The sequence below is a fragment of the Sycon ciliatum genome, chromosome 5 (genome assembly GCF_964019385.1).
Source record: "Sycon ciliatum chromosome 5, ocSycCili1.1, whole genome shotgun sequence".
Taxonomy (NCBI): Eukaryota; Metazoa; Porifera; class Calcarea; order Leucosolenida; family Sycettidae; genus Sycon; species Sycon ciliatum.
Window position 1 is genome coordinate 34923223 of NC_088647.1, and position 25000 is coordinate 34948222.

Genomic DNA, 25000 nt, shown 5'->3' on the forward strand with positions numbered 1-25000 from the left:
GGAGGCAGCGTCGTCTTCGGCTGAAATTCCGGATACAACCTGCAGGGAAGCATTGTGCGCATCTGCCAGATTGACGGTTCCTGGAGTGGGGCAGCTGCTTCATGTAATCGTAAGTTGAATTTCAAGAGAGCCAATATATCCCTCTTGTGTAGAGAAGCTTCAGGCTTGTAGGAAGGCAGATTCTGGTGGTGTTAATCTTTCCTATTTACAGAGCATGTAATAGTCTGGGTGTTACCTGCCACTTTTCATCATCACAAATGATGATCGTGCTAATCACAGGACCCAGGACCAGTCGGGCATCTCAGCCTGAGTCCTTAGGATATATGTTATACTTGCAGGTGTATGGTTAGGGTGTTTCACCTGGTACCAGAACACTGAGTTGTTGGCATAAGCCGGTGACTTTTGTCGAGCCTGTTTTAGGCTACCACCTCCTCCAAATATACTAATATCTCTTGACTGTACGAAAGATGTGCCGAGCAGACACTTTCTTCATCTCTTGACTGCTTTGTGTGTTGTGTGTATGGGTACATGTATCCAGCCATTCAACTGCAGTGCCAGTCTGGCTACCTGCCCTGCCTGCGTTCCAGTGGCTGTATCCTGCCATCACAGCGATGCGACGGTGTTTTGTACGACTGTGCTGATGGCTTTGATGCACAGTACTGCCCAGGCAAGGTCACACCAGCTCCAGGTAAGCACCAGCAGCAGCACTGATAGTAGTACCATGACTTCTATTACAAGCAAAATGTAGAGCTACTGTTGACCGCTATTCACTGCTGTATCTATTCTATTACTTTGCATGGCCATGTTGAGGCAGTCTTCGCATCAATTTCCTTTACACAATGCGTGTACTACAATGTATTCAAAACCAACGTCTGTGCCACGCACACCTACGCAAACGTATTAGGGGTGAAACGAGTACATCGAATACTCGAGCGCTCGCTCGAAAATCCGAAAGGAGTGAGTACTCGTTTCGCAAAATACTCTAAGTATCTTATGCACAGTGTACTGTATGCTTGTACATCAAGCACTTCTGTTACTCTGACCAGTACTGATAACCCATGCAAGCGTGAAATTATTGCTTGTCCCTACTTACCAACAAAAGACAGTAGTTCAGACTATTTCCTGCACTAGGCTGCATGCAAGGCTACATGTGTATCAGGTGTAGTACGTTCAGTGTTACGAGAGTGTGTGCAGTACATTGTTTTATGTTGTCAGTAAAATACTCGTACTCGCTCGTTTTTTCAAAGAGTACTCGAGTCCTCAATTTTGGCACTCGTTTCACCCCTAGGCCAAACATGCATGCACTGAATGCCTCTGCTCTGTGCACTCTGTACTTGTGCAGGTCAAACCGACTGCCAGGTCTTGTTACCACCGGCACTGGGCTCAATGACCGTAAACGGCTTGATGCTCAGCAACACGACCACGTTTGTGTGCACATCTCCCTATGTCCTTATGGGCTTGGCCGTGCGTACTTGTGAAATCAACGGCCAGTGGAGCGGTGTGCAGCCAACTTGCGTCCGTAAGTACATGTACCAATGCTCGACTGGCTTGTATTATGCATTCCCGTTCATCACACCGCTCATACTGTCAAATGCTGCCTCTTCTCATTCACAATGGCATGGGTCACAGTAGATAGGCCTGGTGCAGGTATTGCCAGTTCCTTGCTTGCTGCAGTACAGTATGACATATTAACTTAGCTGGTATGCAGTGCATGTGTGCATGGCAAGTGTCAATTTTGTCCATTGCTTCCCAACCCATGTGTAGTGACGACTGCTGCTCTGAGTGCGGCCAGTGACGAGCTAGTCAAGGACTTTGTCTCAGAACGCATGACACAAACGTGTAAGCCTAGTATTGCTTCATAATTAAGAGTTTTGCCAGAACAATTTCCTTGTGGCAATTTCTCCTACTGCTGACTGCTGAAAATGTTGTGTCCTTCACAACTAGTCTCTTTGTTCTAAGAAGTCTGCCTCTTTCATCGATTCGTGTTTGCCTAGCTGCGTCACGCTATTAGTAGCCTATTACCTGTTGTGCAATGGGGCTGGCCTAAAAGCTGCTCGCTCAACAGCGGTGTTGCATGGCATAGAGAGAGAGACGGCACGCCGCCTCGGTATATTCACGGATAGAGCTTTTAGTAGAAAGGAAAAGGACATATGGATACGAGTTAAGAGTAACTGTCCACCACTATATACTACAGTAAAAAAATGCAACAACTAGGCACAAAACTGACCTGAGACATTCGACGACCTGACTCCTAGCTTCAACACATCTCCGTAGCGCTAACCAACAGCCTTCCAACTTGGAAGGTTCAAGGTTAAAAGGAGAGACCAAAGAGGGGAAGGTAAGCGCAACGAAAATGAGCACAAGCTAGTAGTTGAAGCTACAGTCCCACATGAACAAGAAATGTTGATTGTTACTGGACGATGACGAAACCAGTATTACCTTTCCCTCTTTGGTCTCTCCAACACTACGGAGATGTGTTGAAGCCAGGAGTCAGGTCGTCAAATGTTTAGTGCCTAGTTGTTGCACTTTCTGACTGTATTTAGTATATAGTGACAGTTTAATACTCTACACTCATATCCATACGTCCTTTTCCTTTCTACATTAATTGTATTATTGCCATACTGGCTCAACATCCAAGTTTCAAAGAGCTTTTAGTGGACGACTTAATCCATTTTCGGCAATACTTACAATTATCCAATCAGTCATATTGTAGATCAGGCTATGCTGTGGGTAAGCGTACTCCTGGCCTTGTATGGCTTATTGTTTGCCAGCGAGTATTTAGCATATCTACTAGTATTCACTCGTTTGACAGCCAAAGAGTATTTGTGTGGGAGGCTGGGAGTCTCGCACCTGACTTGGTCACGTTGCGCCTGAACGTCACTAAGACGCAGCCATATATGGTGGAGTCGTCGCAGTTCCATCTACTGTCGACGAAACATGCCCGGTATTGGCTATTCCGGTACATAACAGCCCATGCCTGTAGCACTAAGCCTGTGTTCACTTTTGCCAAAGGGATCCACCTTACTCGGCCTTATTTAAATAAGAATACTCTGTCACGCTCTCAACTGTTATCAGGTTAGCTCCTGCTCCATGCCCATTGTTGGAGCGACAGTCCTGGGATCCAGAGTTGCAAGTGAGGTGGTGATACGGCAAGCAGACGGTGGCAAAGTATGGCTTAAAAGCTCTACATCTGGCAAGTGGCCGGTATACCACCCCAATGGACATCGGAACAGTACACGTAGAGTAGCATCTCTACGTGACAGGGTATGAGCGCAAGTGAGTTATTATGCTCTACTAATGTGCATTGATTCTGTGACTATAGTTGGTGCACAGATTTCATCACATGTGCCTTAGGCGGGATTTGCTATTGTCACTGGAAAATTCAGCCGTAACAAACAGTGTGATGGATGAATTTGACTCCAGGTATCTGCTTTTGGGAATGCCATGTATGCATGTCTGGCGTGCTGCTGCTGCTATAATGTTGTGGCAGCAGCATTTTGGTGCGATGGACTGTTCTTGTAACGTTGTACCTACCCATTTGCTATTGCCGGATGCCGTGTTTTGTCAGTTGTGCCTGTTTGAAGGTGCCAGACCAGCTTGTGTTGGTGCGATCCCGTTAAGTTGCCAGGGCACCATATTTGTAACGGCGTTCCCATTTTGCTGTTGTGGGGCTGTGTTTGTATCGGTGTGTTCCCGTTGAAGTTGACGGGGCACCACGTTAGTGGATTGTGCCTGTTTGAAGTTGCCAGGCCAATCCTGTAACGCACACCCGTTTGCTGATAATTGGGGACATGTTTGTCCATTTTGCTCGAGATTCACAGGGCTGCGCCGGTTGCCTTGTGCGGATTAGACTGTTATCTGGCACTAGTCTTGATCTGTTTTATCTGATTCAGATCAGCTATTGTTCCTATACGAGAAAATCTGTGGGTGCACATTCAATTCATTTGCTGATTTGCGTGCTTCTGCAACGGGCGTTTACATGGTACATGGTGTGTGGGCGTATGTGTGGTGTGTTCATGCTGTACAGGCCAGTATTGCCAAGCACTGGGGACGGACCTTTGGCAATCTGAAAAATGTTTTGTCCGAGAATCGATCCTTGGATCTGTGGCGTTGCAGTTGTGGTGCTCCCGAGCCTCTTGCGCGATGGCCGCGGAGACTTGGCGAAAAGGTTCGAGACATACGGCATCTCGATATCTTCCACCACAATCAGTACATCAGCACCACCATCGAGCGTAGCGACATCAGCAATAGAAGACGCACATGATATCATTCCCCCTTAGCGAAGACCCGGGAATACCTGAGAAGATCTTAGCCGCGACTTTACTGGAAAAGTCGTCAGTGACAACGGCACTCCATATTTTAGCTGCATGCAGTTAGGTCTCTCAACAAGTGTACCCAAAGTTTTCAAGCTAATACACAAGCAAATTCACTAGGGTCCGAGTATATTTTCCTACACCTCTCCCTGTTTGTTGTTGTTATTTCTGCATGCAAATTGTTTGTGTACCTGTACATTTATTACAGTAGAGCCACGCATCCACGGCTGTTGTTTCCAAGGGGTCAGGCTCGTCAGTTATACAAAACCTTTCAGCAATCTGGCCTTAGGCTTAGTTCCTTGACTTCTTGTACCACTTTCTTAGATGCACATCCCACTGGATAGTGAGCAATACGTGTGTAGCAGAATCTGTATTCCAGAAAAGCAGAGACTAGAGTCTATTGACACTACGTTTCTTTTTAAAACGTTATTGGCTGTGGTGTTCCTAGAGGTATACACGTACATTCCTGGGTCACGGTCTGTGACGCCCGACTGTATTCGTGGTGCATCAACAATTTTTAATTTTGTGCACTCGTGAAAACCTGCCTGAGGCTGTGAGGCTGCAGAGTGTTGACTGTGTTTTGCTTTAAAAAAACATCAGGTCTCCCCAGATTTTCTAGTCTGTCCCTGAATTTTGCCACTCTTCGGTTTCAAAATCTAGTGAAAGCCTAGCAGTGTTGTGTGCTAGCAGTGTTGTGTGTGCATGTGTGTATTTTGTACAGTGCTGGCTAGAGAAATCCAACCTCGTTAATAAAGTAGCGCCGCGTTGGAGAGCACAGACCGGCCCAGTATGTAAACTACTAGGGCTGCGTATTGCCCGGCGCAATTTTATTCATAAATTGGATTTCTTTGGCCAGCATTGTAGTTAGAAGTAGGTCCTCTAAGGTCCTCTGTTTGTGCGCAATTGTGGTCACAGTGGCAGTAGTGGGTGAGGGGTAGACTCAGTTACTACGAAGATGGTGTATACATGATGGTGTATACAGTCATGTAGTTGAATGTTACTTCGGGCTTAGATCCAGAGGTTCTTGCAATGATGACCCCGGGTTTATGTACATGTATCATTCAGCTACCGTTGTCATAATGGCAATAGTTGATAGAACACCTGTATAAGTACAGGCTGTTTATCTAGCATTTTCCAAAATAGCACTCCGTACTTCGAGGCTGCAGCCGTTTTGCATGCAACGTTGTACGTGTTGATCGGTTGACAGCATGTGACAAAGCCGAGGACACACTAGTGTATCAGGAGCACTGTTTTTTTACACAGTGCGTCCCCCGCCTTGTAACATGCTGTCAACCGATCAACATGTTAACTTATCAAACAAGGCTTACCTATACCAACATTATACATGTAGGGCTGTGCATGCTTTCAAAATTCTTCCTTGTTGAAGTAGAATATCGTGCTTGTGGGGGCTTTAGTAGTTCCTTTGCCAGATGTTCTATGCATATCTCAATGACTTATCAGTTTCAGCACTCGGGCAAGGCACATTCGGGCCTACACATGTAGCCTTGAATTCTGGCTTGGAGGCATGATTTATCTATTTTCATGGCTGCTAGGATCATCCTTAGTTGAGAGTTATTTCTCCGTGATTCGCTGATGAGTCCACAAAGGACGAAACAGCTAGACAGTACTAGTGCTGTCCCCAGATCGTGTATTCTAAATCCATAATACCGACGCTCAATCTCCGGACAGCTGTTTCAACCTTTTTAGGTCTCATCAGTGGAACTCAGGGAGGTTAAACAAATGGCAATACGGTCTATATGAAATGAACAAAAAAAAGCAATTTGAAAATGGCTCAAAGCATCAAAGTCAGCGAGCTATCTGCAAGACACGTACAAAGAGAGCTTTGCACGAAGGCAGATACATATTAAATATACCTTTGACACTAACCAAAAAGAGTGCTCAATCAAGTCAACGCAAGGCAGCGTAATGCGGTGATTGAGTCTATAAAAAGCTATAGTGACATGTAGCCAGGCCCCCAGCACAATAAGCTGACTTGCATCGTGCTAAAATCGTTCACACAAATCTCTTATAATAATTATTATGTAGATTGCAGGATAGGGTGGTTGCACCAGGAAGTGCTGTCTCTGCGATAGTGGGACCAGCCAAGATTGCAGTACAGTCGTCCACCATCAATCCAGCACTTCATTGGCCAACGCCCTCGATACACCAGCATGATTTCCGGAGTTATTACCATTCATCGACACATGTCCCCCCCCCCCCCAGTTCTTCGGCACCTGACCCGAGTTCTATTTGGGCCGCACTACTTTGTAGCAGTCATACTATAGTACTAGAACTGGATGCACGTGATATCCACTGGAATTGGCGCTGGCCATGAGCTGACCCACCGTCGTGCCTCCCAGTGTCAATTTTGCTTATGTGATCCTACCACAATCTGGAACATTATCAGTACTCGCCTCTGTTGACTTGCCAGCACTAGTTCTGGTGGATCCGGGCATGTTTCTGCCTTCTCTTCAGCATGTATTCTCCTGCAGGTGCATCTTTCACCTCCTTCTAATGCGCGAGCACATTTTCTGTGGAGATTCAACGACACATACACCAGAAAATACAGAACGGAACAGTGGCTGCCAATGCGACACAAGTACCACATAGACCTAAAAACTCATAAGCACCATGGGAGTTAGATGCATTTACGGGCAGTATGCCAGGATTTGCGCAGCTAATTTAAAATCAGATTAGCAATGCTGTGTGCTACCTAGGCAGCATCTTGGACTCAAAAACCAACCGATTGTGGTCCAACCCAACCGACAGCGTTGTCGGTGGGTTCCGATTGGCAGGTGTTGGATGGACGTATGATCCATGCGTCCCCACAAGCAATGAGAAGTTAACAATGCCACTAAGGATATAATATCGCGGACAGCAGTACAATGAAACTGGGCCATTCATTATCAGCAATATCAGGGGTATATCCCATCCGATAAGACGTACAGCTCGTGTATGGCGGATTTTACAGCAGGTCCCGACATAGCTTGCCCCGTGCCCTTTACTACTCCTGGGCCAAAACTGTTGTACAATATTCGAGAGGGTCTAGCCTAGTGAGTGTGAACAGAACCTGGCAAACCATATCTCCAAGTGATTCACATGTTGGTATATTCTCCGTTATCATACATCAATTTCGAGCAATTTGACACCCGAATATTCTCGCACCACTACTGCTGAAGTATTGACCACAAACCATGTTCCATTTGACTTACAAAAGGAACTTGCAAAAGGCATGAGAGCACTGGAATCTGTAAAGACTCTCGCATTATTACTAGCCACCGTACATACCTTTCGGGAAGTCGTGTTGGAAGCAGCATGCTCGGAGAGCAGAGCTGAGTGAGATCTGCATACAGTAACACAGCGACAATGAACCACATGAACAGAGGGAAGCAGTCGTATCCGTACACATCTGAATATGCGCTTATGGGAGGAAAATCCGTGCGACAAAAGAGGACCGTGTTATGCAGGTGTATGTCTTACCCGGGTACGTACTAAGTGAGTTCCACCATACGTATATAATTTTATTGCAATTGAATCACTTGACTGACTGGAGCCAAAAATATCAATTGGCACTTACTAGTACTCCGGTTACCCGAATGTTTCGGTACCACTATCATTAGGTTTTTTGCAATCGAACCAAGTCATAGTTGAGTCATTTTCAATGCGTTAGGTGTTACCTGACGTGCTCACTGCATCAGCCGCTATGTCAGATTCCACCAGGCATGCACCAAACCAGGCGCAATGCGCACACTGATGATGGTGGTTGGCACACAACGAGCAGTAGTAAAAGTGAAAGGACTTTTTGCATGTGATTTTGTTGTAATTTGTGCCAGTCGAATTGTCTCAGTGTAACTAGTTTATCGTTAGCTTACTAGTTTGTTTATACAAAAGAGAAAGACCAAGGAACTACAAGTTACGCTATACTGTCCACTAACACCGCCAGTTACTAAACAATCAGCTCATGCGATAGCTATTGCACGACACTGAACAGCTCTAGCACATCTTGGATGCGCACTCCAACAGCCTTGTGGACGACGACCGTCACTGGAGAATCGGTCCGTCGCTCCACCAGCCCGGCGGCACAGTGGACAGTGCCTTGGGGGTGTCAGCCATGGATCAGGCTGATAAGGACGTGGTGGAGACGGAAATGATGTTTATAAGGAAGAGTGATGATATGCGTATGTGCTCTTAATGTCAGGGTCGTGGGTTTGAGCCCACGTTGGGCGCCAAATGTCGTCTCGGTTGGAGAACGAGCTGCCTCTACTATACCCTCGCCACGCCACACATCAACGGACTAGTCAAGTGGTTTTTCTCTAGAGCTAGAGAGAGAGAGAGCTATTCATTTACTACACTTCAGGAGACGATGGGAGAACTGACAACTGACATGGCAAAAGGAAACATGATATCGGAAAGTGGTGCCCTCATCAGCACAAAAAGTGGCGTACTCGATATCATATCAGCACAAAAAGGTGCACGTGTCAGCAATACAACAAAGCAGCGCAGCAGCATGCACGGGTCAGCAGCACAGAGACACAAATACAGCAGCAGGTACGACAAAGAGACAACACGTGCAACCACATGTACAACATATGGGTGTGACAGTCCATATATGTATGTGTGAACACTACACACGATGAGAACATGCAAAGTATGGAGACCCAGACTGTGTGGTCAGCAGGACACAGCCCGTACAGGGTGGAACAGACAACTAAACGTAATAAAGCACCACGTACCGGCGGACTAGTCGACGCTGATGGGAGAAGTGGCACCCCCTGAGGCAGCTACGGATGCTAGAACTCTACAGCCAGACCAACACCAATATAAAACAAAAGGGTACACCACACCAGGAAGCAAGTCAAATAAAGATGTGTGAACAACGGCCACACACCACAGAAAAGCATACAGAACAAAAACTCAATTACCGACACCATAGACACTGCAAAATCCAAACAGGAGGAAAATACTAACTCCCTGAGGACACTGAGCATGAGGCAAACGAGCAAGCAACCTCTTGCCGATGTTCCACCGTGCAACAACAATTTGCCGGGCCGCACTGGCCACCGGACTGTATGGTAGGGGTATTACACCTGGACCTCAAGACCAACGGGCGAAGGACAGCAGGCCGGGCCCAGGTAAATACAATGAGGAGCACTGTACACAACTACAGAAATAACCCAAACCCATGCCAATCTGACCAACATACCTTCCCTGCGCATCCATTCCTAGTGTACGGGTCTGAAAGATGAAAGATGGAGCGCTTGTATACACGGACCCGGAAAGCCTGCTCCGGCCGCTCGGCAGAAGCTTCGTAGTGGTAGTCAAGGGTCGAAGACCGACGGATACGGATCAACTCCCCAGTGAACACACCTTTGCCCATACTACAGGGGTGGTTACTACCGACAAGCAGATACCGTATTTTTCCGGTTGTAAGTCGACCTTTTACGACTTAAAATAGAAGGAGAAAGGGTGGGGGTCGACTTACAACCGGGATTCGACTTATAACCGGGAACTATCAGAATCTTACAAAAAATGACCTGAACTGCATGCACGAGTGCACTATGTGTACACATTCTTCCAGTTTATTGGTCTTTTGAAGGATTGGGATGTTATAACCTCCAACAAGGAATGTTTAAATGATTTGTTGATGTGTTAATAGCAGGGAGGGGTTAGTAGTGCTTCTTTGGGTGAAAACTTTAAAACGCAGAATTGAGACCTCCGGATACGGGGGTCGACCTATAACCGGGGTCGACTTACAACCGGTAAAATACGGTACAGGAAACGATTGGTGAACTTGAAATGAGGCTTCACCGCCATGTATCCCTTACTACGGAAAACTGTGGTGTCCAGGAAATCAATGCCATCATGTGCCAGTTCATGAGCAAACTTGAGGGCCGAACACTTATTAATCCTATCTAAAGTGCGCTGAACTTGACCTTCGCAACCATGCAATGATAAAGCGTCTATAAACCTGAACCTCTAAACCCTCCCCCTCTAAGATCGGAAAAACGTACCACTTCTCCAAATACAGCCGCATGATAACAATGTCGGCATAGACCACTGCTGCAGGCGAACCCATGGCAGTCCCTTGGATCTGCCGAAACACATCGTTACCATACACAAACTCATTTTTCTTCCGAATGACTGACATCAAGGAAGTCACTGCTGTTATTAACCATGTACGAAGGGCCAGGGGCATCCACCTTGTACACCTGTATGTGATATACCACGACAACCGAGCTCGTTGGGGATGTTGGTGTAAAGGCTGGTCACATCTATACTCAAATATAAATGATCGTCCCGCACAGGCAAACCTTCTACCGAGTTGATGAAATCCGCAGTTGAGGTCAGAACAGTACTTTCCTCCCATACATGCGGGTTCAGAAGAAAGTGAATGAACTTAGCGGGATAGTAGCCAGGACTATTCAGACTAACAATAGGCCTAACCTTCAGGACCCAGGGCTTATGTGTTTCGAGAAGTCTCCTGAAAACGGGCATGCGCCCCCGGTGCGACTAAGAACAGTGACATATACTTCGAAGTATTAGTGGGCATACAATGCTCAATGTGATGCCTAGTCATGGTGAGTAAACAATTGACTTGGGTCGCTCACACGAAGTCTCCACACAGCCTTGAGCCTGTTGGTTGCCATCGGCAGTCTAGCCGCATGCTCATCTAGCCCCTCAGGCAAAAAAAAAGTCATTTATAATGTTGGGCATTGTGATGCTGGGCACGACCTATATCACCATAGTGAGATCAGTCCAGGACTACTATCACAATAGACTGCCTTTGAATATGCCTGATCGCGTTCTAGCTCCCAAACTATGTGCTGCATGTGTACACTCCGCCTATGGTTAGTCTACTCCAGAACAACGCCTGGACAGGTTCATTGGGGGCATGATGTCCCCCCACCCCATTCCCCTCTTGCCCCCTGCACCTGAAGTACCGGTATTGCCCCCCCCCCCCCTCCCCAAACAAATTACAGGACACAGATGGAGCACTGGGGAGCACGTAGCAGTAGGCAAAGTTGACGATGCCAGTGCAGACACGGCCTGACCTCGGTCACCACACTGGCACCGTATAGTCTCCAAGGGACATAGCTACCAGAGAACACACAGAATGGGAGTATATAGTGCTATCTCGGTGGATAGACAACCCCCTATACACAAAATATCTGCTGATAGAGTTCTATGTAGACCCTATGTGCACATATGTGTGGATGAGTACTGGTAAACGGACAGCTAACCCTAGTCTAAGTAAAATAAATGTAGAATGTAGACCCTGGGCAAAAAAATAAGTAAATAAAAATATTGACTAGTTTGAGGGAAAGACACAAACGGGAAAAGTCTGAAGAAAAAATTGACTGTCACCAAAATTAATAAAGTACCAGCGCTTTGGCCGAGTGGTTGTGGGCTTGCCTGCGAATCACAAGGTCCCGAGTTCGAGACCCGTGCTGGGAGCAGGGAGCGTATACTGTGCTAGCAAATGCGGTGATGCATGCGTGAACCACTTTACATGCAGTGAACTGCGCCGACACCCACGGTCAACTGGGTACTCACTACTCGGAGTGAGGGTAACATGGATGCAGCTAACGAGGTTAGCCCCCTTGTCGGGCATTGGTTGTGAGACTGACCACCTCACCCTCGCCGTTAGGCGCTGCATCTGCCACCCTGGTAGCACAGGCATGGTGGTGGCCTGGCACATGCGAAACTTCCTAAGCTGGTTGTGTTTCTCAACGCAATTGTATAGCCGGTGGTAACGCGGACGTGCAAACTTTACTTTTTTTTACACACACGAGGGAACTCGGATGGAGAGCCAAGGATTAAAATTAAAAAAGAGGACCATCAGTTTACGAGTTATCCGTTTTGTCCAACACTAACGGATATAAACGTGATGCAGCTAAGCATCAGGTCGTTGAATGTCAGGATCTCATCAGTCAGTTTTTGTGCTAATTGTTGCACATTTTTGACTCAGCAGAATTCTGCATATAACCGTTAGTGTTGGAAAAAACGGATAACTTGTAAACATGAGGGAACACTCATCCTTACCCAAGTCCCAACGTCAGCACTCGGCGCTGCTCCGAACCAAGAGGGATACTGGAGAGATCGTCCATCAGCTCCTCTCTTGTCCTGCGATCAAATCACCTAATGCTAAAACACAAGAAGATAGGAAAGGCAAGTAGAATAAATAAATCAATAAAATAATAAAAAACAAAACAAGTTTGAACAGCTGCAAACGTAATGGACGATCCGAACAAGACCAATGATTTACCTAGCAATAAGTGTGCAGAGTGTGCAGCCCAAGGAGAATCATCCCACGGCAAAGTTTATTGTTTAGGGCATAGACTCACAGTAACAGGCTCACCTTTGCTGCATCTCACACCGCTTCACACGGTCATCTACTGTATCACCATGGTAATTTCTGTTGCACATTGCTGCTTGTTTAACGAAAGGCAGAAAACACACCGAGTTTCCAGGAATTACCATGGTGATACGGTACTTTAGCTTGAACCTATTGTATGACGGGTTTTCTATGATTCATAATGACCCAGGGAATAACTAACAGTTAGCGACGCAATTCTTCTGAGGTGTAAAGTGACTTCAGGAATATGTAGCAGAAAACTGCGATGCATGCTGATTATTTACTGTGCCCTATTGTGCACAATATACCAGGTGTGTTACTCAGGGATGAAGTAGATGCACACACGTGCCGTGCATCACGGCACAGGTTTTAGGTTTGCTACTAGCTGCTACAGTGTGCTTGTGGTCCGAACTTGCACTCTACTCAACTCTGCATACGCAAAGAGTGCTGGTGCCGAAATGAACCAGAAGGGTGCTGAGGGGGACGCAACAACACTGGCTCTGTATACCCATGTACACAGATATGATAGGGTATGTAGTATCTGTTCTAAGATTTCACACAAACTGGGTACACGTCTACCTGGCACAACTCCTGCAACACTGGGCAAGAGCCAGATGCGTTCAAGTGCGGCTACTGTGTGTCAGGGAGTCGTAAACTTACTTTCGACTTCCTGATGTACATGATTGTACATGTACATGACCCTTGTATGAACGTACTCGCACTGGGCACTCTGGCCGCACGCATCTGCACGCGTATGCAGCCTGTCAGTGGCGGTATACCCCTCGAAGTATAAAAAAAAAGTATAGTACTCGACAGGACTTCCGACCGGGTCGCAGGTAACCCAGTGTTCTTTTTCCAAAAGGTCCAAGTACTCACAAACAGGGCCACTGACCCGGCTCTGGAGCAGACACTGGTAATCTAGGTCCAAGTTTGCACGATTATGTTCTGACGCTTCATGTGCTTTCATAGCCAAGGTTTCTCACTTTCTTCGCAAGCTCTTTTAGTCTTGAGAGTTGACAACTGCTTATGGTTGTGTTGGCAGAAAACATGTCAGCTAGTCTGACAACCGTCCAACCCCATTTTACTGGTAAGTAGTCAGCGAGTGGCTTTGATGGGGCCATACTAGAGGGAAAGTTACGCGGCATATTTGTGCTTCCTTTTTGAAAACACGTTCTCGCTCGAAGGGTTTCTAAACTTTATCCCTGCGCTCATTGATGGAGTTGCCAGCGGCACTCTACAGAAGAACAATGTTGTCAAGTTTTTTTATGAAAAATTGTCAAACATTTTCAAATTGCTATAAGTTTGGTTAGGGCCGGGTTCCACTGCGGCTCTGCAGCTCCACGGTACTTGGCTGCATGCAGCAGAGCGGCGCGGTTACAGTGACACTCGCCATTCACGGTACCGCGATCGTGCTCGACGTTTTTTGATGACATTTAGCCTGCCTGCGCACGCGTGAAATCCAAAAAAATCCTCGTGTTCTGGCCTGTGAAACGAACTAAAATTCCCCCGAATAAAACAATTAAGTGCGGGAAACAATGCAAGCCGTGACCGCGGCTTGCATTTTTTTGTATCAAGCAGCGAAGCGAAAGCTGGTGATGAGCCGCTGACTCGCTGGACCAGCTCGTAATGATGACGTTTCATGCCGTGGATGATGTGCGGCGGAGCGGCAGTGGAACCCAGCCCTTAGGCAAAGGAAATTTGTCATTAATTTGTTTATGCTGCATAGATGGAGAGCTGCACACTCTGGCTTATGGACTCTCGCCTACAGTGTAGTCGTACTGCTAGTGTACTGGCATTACAGAAGACACGAAAAACGAGAACATAATTATGGCGAGAAAGTAATTACTGGCTAAGAATTGCCCTAAGACTTACCGCTTCTCAGTGCTCCATACCAGGAAGTAGTACAACACCTACTCCCTGCTCCATACGAGTGTTTTCTCCTCATTCTCTGCATCCTTTACCCCAGGAGTCTCGTCCATTTAGCGGCTCAAATGCTTGAGCTCCGGATAGCGGAAAATAGCTCGTCGTCCATTAGCGGCTCTAATAGTACCTGGTCTGAAGTGTCGCAGTCTAGCAACTATGATTTTTTCCAGGAGGGTAAGGGTTGCAAACCCAAAGAGACCCTAAGCTTCGTCTATCAAACAAAACAATTGCCCTAAAAAATGGAAGAGGAAAAGAGTGAGCGAGTTGGTCTGAGCGCGCTACTTTTCAAAAAATAGAAGCTGAAAGCCATCAAACTTTTCAAAGTCAACAAAGCATTCTGGCTAGCGCGTTTGTGTATGTCACGAGCGCTAGCGCGCTTGTCGCAGCAAACTCTCGCAGGCCAGAGTTAGCGCTATTTGGGCTGTTTGCCGCACGCGGCAGCTGGATGGATCACGTGATCCAAGCTGACGAATAAGGTCCGATGGTTCAGCTACATTGAGCCACAAGCATTCGGGATCGGTCAAGCATGATTTCAGACCTTCATGACGGTTCCGCTGTTGAATCGAGCGCAACAAACAATGAATGACGGATCCATGCCGTACATACACGGAATCAGTGGCAGAATCAATCGGTACTTGTGAAGCACTCTGTACAGTGTACTGTAGTTTTGAGCTGTGTTGCTCGCAGCGAGCTTGCACTCCATTCTGTCGTCCGATAAATAAAATGATCAGACCAGCAGGTCAGAGGAACAACCGTTGCCCTTGTGTCCGAAGCGGCTTGGCCCAGTTTTCTCCAAAAATCTAATGACTACACAAGGACTTTATTTTATAGGCCCACGCCGGTAGCTGCTGGGAGATTTGTCGGTCGCTGCCACCCACGTTCGCTAGCGCTGCTCGCCTGTGTTAGCAGTTAGGTCCGTGGAAAGCACGTCGTCCTTCACAGCATTTTGTCCCGGTCCTAGTTCTAACTGCGGAGAAACGTTTGGAGTCCTGCGGATCCGGAGGAGGTCGCGTAATAAAGCACTTTCAGCTCCGCACTCGGCACTCGTACCAGCGATCGCTCAGGGTCGGAACACCACACGGTTATTCGTCGCCGGTAAGCCTTTGACATAGTGTCTAGCCTCTAGCTTAGGCCTGCGAGGTTCACTTACCAAAATAGTTACCTATTGTCCACTACCGGTTTTGTCGGCTCAGCGCAGTCGATATTCGGTGCTATCTTTATCTTTCACTAGCACTGCTGCTATTAATTTTTCCCAATCGACCAAAAACTTGAAAAAAGTGAGTATTTGCGTTCTGCACTTGCCCTGCATCCGATCAGATACAAGTACTTCAAGGGGAAGTATACCCTAAAATCAAATTTTCACCAGTTGTAGTCTTCGGGGTGCTGAGTCGAATGGTCTTGGTCCCAGGAAGCTGAGACGCTCCCTTCCTACTTGAATCCCAATCGAACTCGCGCACTTCCACCGAAACTGGGTGACTGCGCCCTACTAGATGGGGATTTGTATGCAAAATCTCACTAAAAGCGCCATTTTGTTCTTATAAAAGCACGGATGACCGCGATTGGCCCATATGTTGTAGTCTTTTGGACGCTGAGTCGACTGGTTTTGGTCCGAAAAGGCTGCGATGTAGCGTTCCTCCTTTATTCCCAATCGAACATGGTTGAACAAGCGGTCACGTGCTCCTGCGTACACCAGTCACCTGGTCACCGTGCCTGCAGGGTACAACTTACTAGCCTGTTTGACCTTTTTTGGGTGCACTCCTGTCACTCGAGTTGAACTCGAGTTGAACCTTGGTGTGAAATTTGTCGCCTGCTGGCGTGGTGACCAGGTGATTTGGGCACCCAGGAGCACGTGACCGCTTGTTCAACCATGTTCGATTGGGAATAAAGGAGGAACGCTGCATCGCAGCCTTTTCGGACCAAAACCAGTCGACTCAGCGTCCAAAAGACTACAACATATGGGCCAATCGCGGTCATCCGTGCTTTTATAAGAACGAAATGGCGCTTTTAGTGACATTTTGCATACAAATCCCCATCTAGTAGGGCGCAGTCACCCAGTTTCGGTGGAAGTGCGCGAGTTCGATTGGGATTCAAGTAGGAAGGGAGCGTCGCAGCTTCCTCGGCCAAGACCATTCGACTCAGCACCCAGAAGACTACAACTGGTGAAAAATTGATTTTAGGGTATACTTCCCCTTTCAGTAGATCTACTATGGCCCTAGTGTGAGTGCATTTCATTTTGCTTTCCCCGGCCAACCTTGTTTTTTTGACGTTGGAAGAAAAAACACGCTACGTAATTATAAATTGAGCCACGCCACAACAAAAGGGTGCTTATAGCACGCGACATCAAACTGAGAAAAATTATGAAGGATAGACGTTTGAAAGTATTGTGTCTATGGCAAATGAGCATGTCATCAGTCCACCTTATCCTCCCTACCCCCCCCCCCCCCCCCCTCCACACACGCACCCAGAGTGCGCCAGATGCAGTGTGCTTTTCAGGTAATCAAAAGGGCAACGGGCGGTGGGGAGAGGAGCATAGACCAGTCAGCACCAGTGAACCTCTAGCACTAGTGTTGGAATGGCCTTGATTGCTTGTCTGCCCTGATCCGTCCTTGACCCCTTGCATAATCCGTATGTCCAGTTTTCCTATTCTATTTCATCCCGATAATTCTTACTGCTGCATGTCTTACCCCCCCCCCCCCCCACCCCAGCTTTCCCGCCCTTCATATGTTCCCCATACAATGCCATGAAGAGAGACCCACATGACCAGTTTCCGGCACTGAGCACAAGTGTGTGTGTGTGTGTGTGTGCGTGCGTGCGTGTGCGCTTGTTTGTATGTGTGTGCGTGCGTGTTGGTGCATGTGGTTGTGCTGGTGCATGTGGTTGTGCTGGTGCATGTGTTGTGTGTGTGTATGTGTGCGTGCGCACACATGTGTATATTTTGTGCGCATATGCGGTTGTGTGTGTGTGTGCGCACGTCGTGTGCATGTGTGCGTGTTCCTAGATAGACATTGGATGTCAAGATGTCTGTGCAGTACCTGATGGTGCCAGTCACACTGCTACTACTCGCCAGTTCACTGCTGCAGTCATCGGCACTCAAGCAGTGTGAACAAGCCTGGACAAATGGTGGCAAGGGTACGTTCAAGACCCGTGGTTGGTTTCACCCTCACTTCCTTGTATTGGCTATTTTCAGTATGTGCCATGAAGTGCAGACAGTAAATACACAAAATAGAAAATAAAGATGATGCAGAACATGTAGCACAAGCAATTTTGCTAATAACGATTGCGGATGTAACGACAATTCGCTAATAACGACTGCGGATGTAACGACAATTCGCTAATAACGACTGCGGATGTAACAACAATTCGCTAATAACGACTGCGGATGTAACGACAATTCGCTAATAACGACTGCGGATGTAACGACAATTCGCTAATAACGACTGCGGATGTAACAACAATTCGCTAATAACGACTGCCGATGTAACGACAATTCGCGAATAACGACAGAATTCCCATGTCCAGAGCAAAGTCCATTCTACCTGTATACATAGAATGAGACTTCGGGTATAAGGACACTTCTCAAATAAGGACGCTTTTCTGATGCCCCGCCGAGTGTCGTTGTACGCAAAGTCGACGGTAACTAAAACTGCGCCGGGTGATGTGCGGTGACCTTTTTCTCTCTTGTATAATCACTCTGTCATATTGCTCATCAAGAAATCTTTAGGATCTCGAGGTCAGTGATTTCCAGGCTGAGACTGTAGGAAATCAGTAAATTGTATGTAAACACATCGCACAGGCATCTATTGGCCTCTAGGGAGTCTCTCAAGTGATATTTGTTGATGCGTGTGACAAGTATTAACATTTCAAATCAGATTTGTGTACCTCTTTTTCCAGTTGGAAGGTATCAAAAATATTTTGCTGAGATTTGCCGAGGCGACTCGCCATCAGACCAAGATCTGTGTCCTGGAGATCACCCGGCGGAATGCTGCATGCACGAAGACTGCGACCGCGGAACTCGCTTTGCGGGCATGAAGTGCGGATGCCACTCCGGCTGCCAGCGCTTGGCATGCCAGTATGAACTAGGTGAGATCATGCAGTAGTGGCACGTACAGCCGCTGAGGCAGCCTGTAATGCCTGGATGCCGCTACGTGAGGCCAATGTCTCTGCATTGTTTTTCCTGAAAGTGTATTGTATACTACCTGGCCGGTAATGCAGGGACTTTAAAAAGGTAGAATGTTGCATGGCCGAAACTAGAGCAGGTGCACACAGTGTGTGTTGTGTCAAAGTCAGTGATCATGTGTCTTATGTGGTCCAGTCAATCAACTGTGACATTGATCCATACCATGTGTCCCCCTGAAAACATGTTAAGTACTCCCTTGATCCATATCATGTGTCCCCCTGAAAACATGTCAAGTACTCCCTTGATCCATACCATGTGTCCCCCTGAAAACATGTTTAGTACTCCCTTGATCCATACCATGTGTCCCCCTGAAAACATGTCAAGTACTCCCTTGATCCATACCATGTGTCCCCCTGAAAACATGTTTAGTACTCCCTTGATCCATACCATGTGTCCCCCTGAAAACCTTGTTTAGTACTCCCTTGATCCATACCCTGAAAACATGTTTAGTACTCCCTTGATCCATACCATGTGCATATTGTACAGTCCTGTATGTTCATCTGTGTTTGTCTGTCACAGTCATACAATCATGTACTCCTTTGAAGTATGTAAGCATCAGGATCATTGATAAAAACAACCAAACAAATTGGCCAAAAAAATATGAACAGCTGTGCATTTGCGTGCATCAGGCACTATAGCAGCGGCAGTGCCTGGCTGTGTGCATTGTGTCCTAGGAGTATTGCATACTTTGGGTTTCCATTGTGTTTGCTCTCTCAGACAGGGACTGCGATTACGTTACACACCCGAGGAATGGCAAGGTCAAGCGCCTCACCGACACACGCGTTCAAGTGGCTTGCGATACCGGGTTCATCGCCTACCCTCCGGATACGTTTGACAGGCACTGCAATCCACAGGAGAGCAAAGAGTGGCTGCCTAAAATCGAGTGTCGCAGTAAGTTCAAAACATAGTGACCTGCTTCTGCTTGCATCTGGATTCGTGTTTTGGCCTTGTTGCTCCACGGCAGACCCCGTAACGAATGCATAATGCTGATAGCTGTGGTGTCTTACTGTCTCTTCAAATACCTAAGAAAGTGCATGTGTTGCCCAATGGCAAACCCCGTAACGAATGCATGATGCTTATGGTTGTGGTGTCTTGCTGTCTGTTCGAATACCTAGGAAAGTGCAGGACCCCGCCTGGCTTTGCCTATTCCAATCGTCTCACCAAGGGGTCATCGTTCGCCGTTGGACAGACAGTGCAGTATTCATGCAAACCTGGCTACCTATTCCTACATGGCAAGGACCATGTCACTTGTCAGGAGAGAGATGGACGTGCACAGTGGACACGTATAACATGCCAGAGTAAGTGTGAATGGAAAGCCATCTGACTTGATAAGGGACGTTACAGTCAATTGAACAATCGTACTAGTATAATGAGAGTTCTGTGTACCAGAACACTCAAACGCCTCTTATCCGGACGGCTCAGATACGGGCACGTCTCTCTACCGGCCACCCTCAGCTTGAGTTCCTATGGCAAAAATGCTTCGAATTTGGGAGGGTTGAACTTTTTTTCCGAATGCGCAAGTGCTTATTTGTCACTGCCAACCTGTGTAATCCATACATTTTTATCCATGGATTATTTTTGTAACCTGAACATGTGCAATACGCACCAAAAAAACTTCTTCAAAAAATGATTATGATACATGGTAGATGAGTTATCCTGAGATACGGGCGAATCTGAGATACGGGCAGTGCCCGGTCCCAAGGTGCCCGGATAAGAGACGTCCGAGTGTACCAAGTTCACTACCCGAACAAGTGGTCAACTTCTTGCGTACCAAACACCATTTCAATAAAATAGGGCGACTGAAAACGTACGTGCTGCCTCCTGAGGTAGCTGTGCGAAGTGTTTTAGAAGTCCCGTTCCACGCATGCCTGAGGCCTGCAGCTTTTCAAACAGACCACAAGCCAGGTGTCTGTGAACGCCGCTTTCACCTGCATCGCAGAGCTGTCCGGTGTGTGTGTGTGTGTGTGTGTGTGTGCGTGCGTGCACGCGTGTGTGTGTGTGTGTGTGTGTGTGCATGTGTGTGTGTATGCGTATGTGTGTGTGTGCATGTATGTGTGTCTATGTATGTATGTATGTGTGTGTGTGTGCACATGTACACACAATTTGTGTGTGTGTGCGTGCGTGCGTTGTGTGTATGTGTGTGTGTGTGTGTGTGTGTGTGTGTGTGTGTGTGTGTGTGTGTGTGTGTGTGTGTGTGTGCACATTCACGTGTATGTTTGCATGAAAATGCACTGTAAAGTAGATGAAGTGACTTGAGCCGTATGAGCACCTTGATGTGCCGGAGAAGGAAGATACACAGAGGGTGACAACGGCAAATTTCTTGCCGACTGTGCAGATTGCTTAGAAAGTGTTCTAGCGTTCTCCTGCTGATATGTACCAGTATATTGATGGATCCGTATGGGTAGAAGGCCTTAGCTGTTCACACCGCTATGACAGTCATATTTCTCTGTATTCCGCTTTGTGTGTTGCCTGCACCAGTCCTGAAATGCCCCAAGATCTGGTCCAGCGATCCAAACCTTCTCGCCAGGCCGGCATCAGCGGACTCTTACAGGTCCGCTGTTCGGTTCAGCTGCCCGGCTGGCTTTGATCTGATTGGTACCCGTCAAGTACGATGCGATCTCGCGTCCGCAACCACTGTCGCTTGGAGCGGTTCTCCTCCCACGTGCAGAGGTAACTCCGAAATGCAAGTGTGCAATATTGCTTTTTTTGTTTTGAAAAGCATCTCATCAACGGTGTCTTTTCTAAATGTTTCCACCGAGCCTTGAGATGTTGTAATAAATAATAATAATACATACCGTACCATGTGTTTATCTTGCGGCTGGTAGCTCTTTGCAAGCCCTAGGAGATAAATTCCATCGCATATCTTCTCCGTATGGAGAGATGTCATGTACGTGCTCTATTTCGATCATGTGACCTGCTCTCTGAGCGCTTCCACATACTAGTAATTGTACTACACAACAAAGCGTTCTGTAATGTCTGTGATTGATGGGAGCAACTATCTGTTCTAAACTGCAATCCTTACAGAGAATTATGGCCCTGCTGGCTTTTGAAAGCCCGATTTTGGACAAATGCACCCCCTCCCACACACCTCCATACCAAGGTTAGGTTGCATTTGTTTGGTCATTCCAGAATAGGCATGGAATGCAGTCATGGACATGGGATGCAGTCGATACCCATCGCGGAATCGGAATGAGCGTAGCAAACAAACGCGCGCGCATGCACTCGGGAATATGGCAAAAAATTGCGCAACTCAGGAAACGACGGTCGAATGTTTTTTGTATATTACCTGTTGCTTTGTGGCTTTGCGAAGACTACCGGTAGTTGCGCTTTTGCTTCCGACTGTCGTACGTTGTGTGATGGTGCATATAGGCTCCGCAATGTACCAAGGCAATAGAATGTGCACTGTATGTGAAGGGAAGGCTGGTCATTTAAAACAATACACCTGAAACACCGACATTTTAATACAATGTCATATAAAGTTACATATTCTACTGTACATGTGGACACAACAGAGTCCCATGTGGATTACCACAGGCGTGACACGGCCAGCCGTCAACCCAACAGGCTCAAGGTCACTACTATCACCTTCGCTTTCGGAACAGGAGGGAGACGGAGATGATGACGTTGAAGCTGCAGAGGTCGAGCTTGAGAAGGTATCACGCTGTGCTTGCCTGCATCTTTTCTTCTTCTTCCCAGCCATGCTTTGCATCACCTTCAGGAATCTCATCATCACTGTCATTTTTTCTTTGTGTCTCTTCTTTTTTTTTTTTTGTATCCTCGCTTCACGCTCCTCGTGTCTATGTAGGAATTGACTGAATTCACTTCCTGCAAACACTTTCTGCTTTCTCACTCGTCTTTTTGAGGCGCCACTAGCAGACACTGACCTTTCGACAACTGGCTTTCTTTCTTTTACTGCGTCGGCCACAGCCATGTTTCCAGTGTCCGGGAAAGCTGGTGGTTACTTCGATGGTGTAGCAGCAGGTTCGCACTTAGAGATGACAATGCCAGGTCCAAGAAGAGGACTTGGAAAGTCATCGGTTGGGCTTATAAGCTCGATCGGAGATTCCGCCCTTGACTGGCCTGACGGTGTTGCCGACGTTGAAAGCAAAACTCCAGGGGACAAGGCACTAGCGCTGTCAACTAGAGAGACCGGAACAACGCAAGCCTTCTCACCACTCAGGTCCATGATATCGGCGTGGACAGGCGGCTCCCGTTTCTTTGCGCTCCCTGTTTCCTTCAAGCTGTCAAGGTACTTCTGCGACGAGGACTTTAGGCTCTTCCACCGATTGCTGCATTGAACAGGACTCGGCCAGGTAATTCATTGGCCATCGGCCTCGGAGTTTTGCAGCGATCTGTTGCCACAGGGTGACGTTTTTGAAACTGATATCTAGGAATTTCTCCCGGTACTCGGAGTAAATGGACAACAAGTCCTTGGTCAACTTCACCGACCGCGAAAACGCCTCGTTACTCGCCATCTGGAGGACCAATTACTCTGCATTTACTATTCTTCAGTCTTGTAGGTACTTGGTCCGCGTCAGCGATAATGTCGCTTATCTTTCAGCTTTGTTTATATATCGCCAAAGCTCACTTGGCAGCCCATTTCATCCCAATTTTTGGTTAGTAAGTTAGTTTACTAGTACCTGAAAGGTCTAGCTACAGTTCGAGTGGATTTCGAGAGCGACGGGTGGGTGATTCTGATTGATACAGCGCCGCATCAAAATAGATTATCTTATTACGCTGTGCAGGCAAGAGCAGCGCAAGCTACAAGAAAGTAATCGGCTACTCGGAATCAGCTCCATTTTGCCGAACGGCCGAGATCGCTCACCTCAGGGATCGCTCGTCAAGCTGAGATCTCAGCTCCCTTACCTCCAACTCAACGCTCGGAGTATCCAGCGCATCGTGGAGATTTGCAAGTACTATACGTGTCGTCGTCGTCGTTCAAAACAAAATCTTGCAAAGAACGGCGTCTGATTTGAACCACACAGGCTGTCGTACTGCCCACGCGAAGTCCTATAGAGAAGGCGACCGTCACGATCGACTTCTGTTTAGAAAACAGCCAGGCAGCGGAGAGGTAGAGAGATGAGCTTGCAAAAGCAAGAGAGGCGATCCCGAGCAAAAATATTTGTCACCAGCAACGAGAGCAGTGACGAGGAGGACCGAAAAAAGTAGGAACCCTTCCTTGGACAATAAATTCCTTACAGCTAGTTGTCATTCTATACCTTACCACCCATCGTGCCAAGTTTTATCACTTCTAGTGCACGCGTTCATGTCCAAAGTCTAAGTTCAAATTGTCGAAAGAGAAGCGACAATATTGCTGACGCGGACCAAGTACATATGCTAGGTGTTGATATGGTGCGTACAGTGAAACCTGTCTAAGGCGACTGCTCAAGGGACCTTCAAAACTTGGTCTCTGTTACCAGGTGGTCTCCTTATCCCGGGTCATTTGACTGGAAATAGCATGCCTTGGTCCTGGCTTTAGTGGTCTTTTAGGACAGGTGGTCGCCTTATCCAAGTGGTCGCCTTGACAGGTTTTGCTGTAGTAACACGTGCGATACTAGTCAATACTGGCATAATAATCTACTACCAACAGAAGCGTTACTGTTCCTCGCTCGTTCAGGCTCACTGATGTGACAATTCAGGCGTGGCGGCACAAACTTCCTACAAATAGATCTACAAGACAAAAGTGACACGAAAGGTCTTGTGGCACAAATCTTTCTAACAAGACACATTAGCGCACTGTGCATGTGATAGTGAGCTCCTGAGGTGACAGGTATACTAGGTCTGGCCTGGCTGCACAAACAAAGCCCCCGCTGTACCGGTGGCCGCAGCGCATTTTCATTCCGCTCGGAATGAGCTCTCATTCCACTTTTTTGTTGGAATCGTCAGAATCAATTCTGCCCGATCCATTCCGCGACCGGAATCAGAAGTGCACCAAACAAACGCTGTCGCGAGCATCGAACAAACGCACTGGAACGAAAACACGGCGGAATGGCTTTGGAATGGTGTCGAAATGGCACCGAACAAACGCAACCTAAAACTTGAAGAACCTGGGTTTGGGATCTATACCTGAAAAACAGTACTGACATACAGAACGAACTGTAAGCTTTTGTAAGCTTTCCCATTGATGTAACGTTAGTACATGTATCTTCAATGCCCACACCAGTCTATAAGAAGAAAGCAATGCATAGAACACAGTGTAGGATGTACGATTGTTTTCACTTCAAAGTTATC

At 47.2% G+C, this 25000-nt stretch overlaps 4 protein-coding genes across 9 annotated transcripts in view; 3 read left to right on the forward strand and 1 right to left on the reverse strand.

Annotated features, from left to right (window-relative positions):
- The window catches only part of LOC135817037 (sushi, von Willebrand factor type A, EGF and pentraxin domain-containing protein 1-like), a 2809-nt gene extending 947 nt beyond the window's left edge, over positions 1 to 1862 (forward strand). Inside the window, exons 3-5 of the mRNA XM_065330138.1 lie at positions 539 to 688; positions 1343 to 1519; positions 1765 to 1862. Of these exons, the coding sequence (XP_065186210.1) occupies positions 539 to 688; positions 1343 to 1519; positions 1765 to 1862 (425 nt within the window). The remainder of the gene's footprint in view (positions 1 to 538; positions 689 to 1342; positions 1520 to 1764) is intronic.
- LOC135818467 (CUB and sushi domain-containing protein 2-like) overlaps positions 1 to 4697 on the forward strand; it is a 22087-nt gene extending 17390 nt beyond the window's left edge. For 2 of the 5 annotated variants that reach the window (XM_065331847.1, XM_065331846.1), the window contains exons 10-15: positions 1 to 109; positions 539 to 688; positions 1343 to 1519; positions 1765 to 1839; positions 3076 to 3276; positions 4028 to 4697. The exon at positions 1 to 109 is cut by the window's left edge and continues 65 nt beyond it. The gene's annotated coding sequence lies outside the window, so the exon portion shown is untranslated. The remainder of the gene's footprint in view (positions 110 to 538; positions 689 to 1342; positions 1520 to 1764; positions 1840 to 3075; positions 3277 to 4027) is intronic. The other 3 variants (XM_065331848.1, XM_065331850.1, XM_065331851.1) reach the window with 3 other exon arrangements.
- A 1348-nt stretch (positions 4698 to 6045) lies between these two features.
- Positions 6046 to 14849, reverse strand: LOC135818468 (uncharacterized). Of its 2 annotated transcripts, XR_010553691.1 has the most exons (5): positions 14542 to 14849; positions 12357 to 12458; positions 9047 to 9111; positions 7602 to 7656; positions 6046 to 6844 (listed from the first exon to the last, which is right to left on the reverse strand). XR_010553691.1 is itself a non-coding variant. In XM_065331853.1 (4 exons), the coding sequence occupies exons 1-4, from the start codon at positions 9688 to 9690 to the stop codon at positions 6815 to 6817; spliced, it is 324 nt and encodes a 107-aa protein (XP_065187925.1). In that variant the 5' UTR covers positions 9691 to 9716; the 3' UTR covers positions 6046 to 6814. The 2 variants fall into 2 exon arrangements, 1 of the variants encoding a protein (XP_065187925.1); XM_065331853.1 differs by lacking the exons at positions 12357 to 12458; positions 14542 to 14849 and adding an exon at positions 9517 to 9716.
- Positions 14850 to 17590: 2741 nt separating this feature from the next.
- The window catches only part of LOC135818469 (sushi, von Willebrand factor type A, EGF and pentraxin domain-containing protein 1-like), a 19036-nt gene continuing 11626 nt past the window's right edge, over positions 17591 to 25000 (forward strand). The window contains exons 1-5 of the mRNA XM_065331854.1: positions 17591 to 17721; positions 18484 to 18672; positions 19487 to 19660; positions 19885 to 20067; positions 21248 to 21439. Of these exons, the coding sequence (XP_065187926.1) occupies positions 17610 to 17721; positions 18484 to 18672; positions 19487 to 19660; positions 19885 to 20067; positions 21248 to 21439 (850 nt within the window). The 5' untranslated portion in view covers positions 17591 to 17609. The remainder of the gene's footprint in view (positions 17722 to 18483; positions 18673 to 19486; positions 19661 to 19884; positions 20068 to 21247; positions 21440 to 25000) is intronic.

Coding starts and splice junctions, on each gene's coding strand:
- LOC135818468 (XM_065331853.1), bottom strand. CDS start 9,690: ATGGGCAAAGGTGTGTTCACTGGGGAGTTGATCCGTATCCGTCGGTCT. Junction 7,657..9,046: donor CAGCGTCGACTAGTCCGCCG/GTACGTGGTGCT, acceptor TACTGTATGCAG/ATCTCACTCAGCTCTGCTCT. Junction 6,845..7,601: donor CCAACACGACTTCCCGAAAG/GTATGTACGGTG, acceptor GAATCTCCACAG/AAAATGTGCTCGCGCATTAG.